The sequence below is a fragment of the Oryzias melastigma genome, linkage group LG22, assembly GCF_002922805.2.
Source record: "Oryzias melastigma strain HK-1 linkage group LG22, ASM292280v2, whole genome shotgun sequence".
Classification (NCBI taxonomy): domain Eukaryota; kingdom Metazoa; phylum Chordata; class Actinopteri; order Beloniformes; family Adrianichthyidae; genus Oryzias; species Oryzias melastigma.
The window spans coordinates 11,635,013-11,640,089 of record NC_050533.1 but is presented as its reverse complement, the minus strand read 5'-3'; the positions used below and the strand labels follow the sequence as shown (position 1 = coordinate 11,640,089).

Here is a 5,077-nt window from a genome sequence, read left to right as displayed (position 1 = left end):
TACAAACCAGTGTTAGTTTTCTGAATGAAAGCCAGACAGACTCCCCGCATGCTGAGAGGAGCGGCTCCTGTTTCCAGCTCCGTTACCAAGGAGACGGAGAAGCCCACCAATCACAGCGTCGAGCGCCGGCAAGCGGGCAATTCAATTTCTTAAAGCCGCAGCGTCCCTTTTTTTTAAAAAGCTTCAGTAAAAAGAGGAAATAAACAGGCAAAGCATGTCAACACTTAGCTCAAAACTCCTTGTCCTCCTTTTTATTAACACATTTCGAGCCCACCCATTAAAGAGTATCCACCTACATACAAAATAGGCATCATTCTGTCATCACATCCTCAAATGCAGGAAAGAACACATTTGTCTACAGATATTCACAAACTGAAAGGACAGTCAATGGTGGTAGGTACTTTTTTTTCCTCTTTTTTTATTAAAAAGATGAGTCAAAGACAGATTCACACTTGGAATGTGAAGTAACTACTGCCTAGAACTTCCAACAAATTAAAAAAAAAAGGTCTGGGCATATAATTAGGTCATATTCCAAAAAAAAAAAAAACTGCTTCTTTATCAAACTGACTTCATATGGTAAGACCCACATAAAAATAAATTTTCTTAAGTGCAAGAAATAAAAAATACAGGTTTGTGGTAAATGTCTTTAAAAAAAGAAGGCAGTCTTCAGTTTCAAAATAAAAGTTTCATTTAATGAAACAGGAACTATGGAATGTTCTTTTTTTAATATATTTTTTTTCATTATTATTATTTGCTAAACCATCAGACCACCACTAGAATCAGACTCTCTTTGCTTTAATTCAGATTCAAGCTGGAATCTTTTATTTTGAAAGGTTTCCTATCAGTTCCAGCTGATTTTTTTGTTGTTACTTTCCTCCCCTTGGACAGGCTTCTTCAGCATCACACGACAGTGCACGAGTCTGTTATTTTTTGCTACAAATGTTGATGGTCTGTATCTCGAGAGTATATATTGCACAAAAAAATGAGAAAAAAAGAAGGGATGGGGGGAGAAACAGTATGTGCCATTAAAAAAAAATCCAGTTTCACACCTGCGATTGGGACCCATCCACATATCACGAGTATGATATACATAAACTCCTAACTTTACTATATTACATTACATATACAATCTTGAAACTAGTTCCAGCTCTGAGGTATGTGTTCCCCCATGATGCCATTGTATTGTCTACAAATACTCAACAAATCTGCTCTACAACTGTACAAAAACTGTAAAATCACAAGGCATTTTTGATGCAAGTCTTAACTTAACTTAATCCTTAAAACCAGGACTCCCTTGCATGCTCCAAAAGAAGAAGAAAACAAAAAACCATAAAGGGAAGAAGTGCCTGAAACTCACTGAAAGCACAGTAAGAACATTCCCTTTTTTTGGAACTGTACAAAAATATGCCTGAAAATATCTTACTTTTCTTTTAAAAAGATGAGGTCTGTTATGTATCAAAATGTTTCCTCCGTGTTTGCCTCCTCCTTCCCTGTTCGGCGTCTTTTTTTTTTTTACCATAAAAACCAGGAGGTAAACAGAATCAGGTAGAAAAAAAATATAAAAAAATGTTAGAAATTACATCAGAACAGGTTGTAAAGTTCACAGATTTGCTTTTTGAGACAGTCCACGGTCCGTGTTCAGCTCCCTGCAGTTTGGATGTTATTTTTTTTTCGAGATGCATAGAAGAAGTTTCTGGTTTTTGTCTCATTTATGATGAAAAATTGCAGATTGGGAGGGAATAAAATCCATCTGTCATGCTGCCAGATTAAACAAGAAAATGTCTGCACTTTTTTTGTCTTTTTAATATTTTTGAAATCAGAAGCATCTCTTCTCCAGGACTCTCCAAAAGTACCCAAAAACCCCTGCAGGAGGCTGGGCAAAATTCAAATCTCCCTTCTGTTATTACTTAAAGAACAGTTTTTACATTTTTTTTCTTCAGTATGTGAAGACCAGGTCTGAAAAGTTCGCCTCCAGCCAGTCCCCTGCGATCATCTCGCTGAGTTCCGGCGTGCAGTAGTCTGGGAATTCAAAGTGGGAGCCCAGGCTGCCCTCGCTGAAAGAGTCCAGGTCCTTATCCACCAGAGACAGGGACAGGTTCCCGGAATTCCCCAGCTCTGATCCCGGCGCGCTGGGAGCGAAATTCAAACTAAAGTCAAACAACAAATCGTCCGCGTCCTCTCCAGAGGAGGAGGAAGAGGAGCTGCTGCTGGAAGAGGAGGAGGAGGAGGATGAGGATGTGGAGACCGACCGGGAGGATGCTGGTGAGACGGAGGCGGCCGCGCTCTGCTTGCCCTGCTTGCTCTTGATGTTGTAGAAGAGTCTGTTGTGGCTCCGCACCTCCTCGTACATGCTCGCGCCCTCGGACTCCGCAGAGGAGCTCAAAGTTGGGCTCGCGGGAACTTTGGCTACATTGTACGGCCGCAGGCGCTCCTCCTCCACGCGCCTAATCCCCATCCGGTAGTCCTCCTCGTAGTCGTCGTCGTCGTCCTCGTCCGACAGCTCACTTTTGACGGCTTTCGCAACTTTGAAGACGCAGTCCTCGCCGTAGGCGTGCGCAGACTTGGAGCCGCTCTTCTTCATCTTGGAGCACTTCTTGCTGGGCGTCTTTGCCAGCTTTGCGCACTTCTCCGGGGACGGCGCCGAGGACTTGGAGGCGTCCAGCTTTGGTTTTTTCTTGGGTCTGTATTTGTAGTCGGGGTAGTCGGCCATGTGCTTGAGCCGGAGCCGCTCCGCCTCCCGGATGAACGGGATCTTCTCGCTGTCCTTCAGCATCTTCCACCGCTTCCCCAGGCGCTTGGAGATCTCCGCGTTGTGCATGTCCGGCGACTGCTCCATGATCTTCCTCCGCTCGATCTTGGACCAGACCATGAAGGCGTTCATGGGTCTCTTGATGTGCCCGGTGGCCGTCTTGCACCAGTCCGGGTTGATCGCCACGGGGCTGCACGCCATAAATTCACTCTCCTCCGTGTCCGTCGCCTCCCTGGACATGCTCCCATCCGTCTCGCTGTTATTGTCCGTGTGCTGCACCATCCCCCCTTTTTCCCTTGCTTCCCCCCCCACCAAAAAGCGCGCTTCCCAGCTCCTCACCGCCAAGACGGCTCAGCTCTCTCTGTGCGTAAATTTGCGCGCCACGTCCTGCGCGTAAAAGGCGTCTCAAAGCTCTGCACTCTTTTTCCAGAGTTACAAACTGCCTTCTTAACTAGTTATCAGCTTTTTCATGTCCCCTGCGTCACACTAATCCACCCAATCACGTCGCGCACTCCGCCCAGCAGACTCCAATCCAAGACTCCCCCGTTTAACCCTTTTCTCTCCCACCCCCCCTTTTGCTTCTTTCCTGAGCGCGCATTGGCGTGGAAGGTGGTGCGCGGCGTCTGGAGCAGCACAAGCATATTAAAACACGCAGTTCACACTTTTTTTTATTATTTTATTTGCATTTATTTATTTGTTTGTGCTTCTTGGAATGTTTTTTTTTGTTTATGCTCTTTGGCTGCAGGTTTAATTGTTGTTTTTTTCCCTACCCCCCTCCTCCCTTAGGTTGTATACTGAAGGTGGCGCTTGGACACTGTTGCAGGCGCCTGTGCGCATCCGTGCGTCTGCATGTCTCAAAGCAGATTTTATGTATTTTTTAGCAATAAAATCCCATTTAAACACTTTTATGTGATAATTATCTTTACTAAAACATAAAAAATGATTTTTAAAAACGTGTTTGCCTTTTAGTGTCATATTTTCTTGGTTTCAATGAGCGGCGGGGTTTGAATGAAGGAAGTAGGTCAGTAGCACATTTCCAGTTTCCAGTGACAACACACCTGCAGCATCCCACAGACGCCGGCAAATGGGTGATTTATGTTGGCTAATTGTGGGGATGCTTTGACTCGGAGAGTCCCAAAGTAAAGCTGTCATTTTTTTCTCTGCACAATTTGAGCGAATGTTGGTGCGGATCGTGCAGCAATGTGGGTCTTTCAGATGGAAATGTTGTGTTTTCATTTTTTTTTTTATTTTTTTTTTTGCTTGTGCAGCCACTGCACTGAGCCCATGCTGGCAGGGGGAGAGATGGAAGGCACCCTGCTGAGTCTGCTGTGTCAAGAGGCAGCTGGAGCATCTAGCTGGCGTCTCTCTTGCAGCCCCCACCGCATCCACGCTCCTCCTCCTCGCCCCCCCCAGAATGGATCTGGGAGGTAGCCAACAGTGTTGTTGGAGGCTGGGGCGATAAGGCGTCCTGCTTTTTTTTTACCCCCCCTCCATCCCATCTCTCGCACTGCTTCGTCCCCTAGAGGGCAATCACTTACCCTTTTGAAACCCCTTCCCCCCACCAAGCCACTGTATTCTCCCCCAGCTGGGGCTTAAGAAGTGTCTCAACTGATACAGGGCGAATCAGAAAGCACACAGACAGGATGGCAAGGAGGGGAGAGAGCGCACAGAGAAAAAAAAAATGGGGGCCACATTCGGAGGAAGGGACTTAAGGAGATGGAGGCTGGGGACAGATGGAGGAAAAGGGAGGAGGGGAGGGGGGGTCTGCTTCTTTGCCTCACCCCTCCTTCCTTGAAACAGCCCTCAGACACTCTCACACAGAGATAGAGCTGAAATGCTTTATCATGACTGCCCCGTGCTGATTAAGCTTTATCAGATATATGTGTCAGAGCTGAGATCTGCGGAGGTTTGCCACATGCAAATGCGAGGTTTGCTGTCATTTCACTCAGCTGTTTGATGGGATCGGATCAAAACAGAACATTTTTGATGTTTTATCCTTTTATTTTCTTACATTTCACCAAACATGTCTTATAATTACAAATTATTCAACTTTTCTTATAGCCCAAAATGATTATTTTATAGTAAAATCTGCTCTTGATAACATAAGTAAAAGCCTAATCCTGAGTGTATAAATAGATGGACAGCAGATGAGGTTGCTCATTGGTTTGTACTGAGCTGATCTGAAGCCAAGTTTTAGGGTTTGGCTGGATGTGATGTCATCAAATGTCGTGATGTGTATTGGCAAGAGCCTGGCCATAAGATACTTATCCCGATACACGTCACGATGCGATCCATATCCCTTAAAAAAAGCAATAATACAATAAGTAT

General features: G+C 45.2%; 1 protein-coding gene across 1 annotated transcript; it reads right to left on the bottom strand.

The window, feature by feature from the left end:
• Positions 1-217: 217 nt before the first annotated feature.
• Positions 218-3,255, bottom strand: sox11a (SRY-box transcription factor 11a). The gene has a single exon (XM_024276976.2). The coding sequence runs from the start codon at positions 3,029-3,031 to the stop codon at positions 1,937-1,939; it is 1,095 nt and encodes a 364-aa protein (XP_024132744.1). The 5' UTR covers positions 3,032-3,255; the 3' UTR covers positions 218-1,936.
• Positions 3,256-5,077: the final 1,822 nt, after the last annotated feature.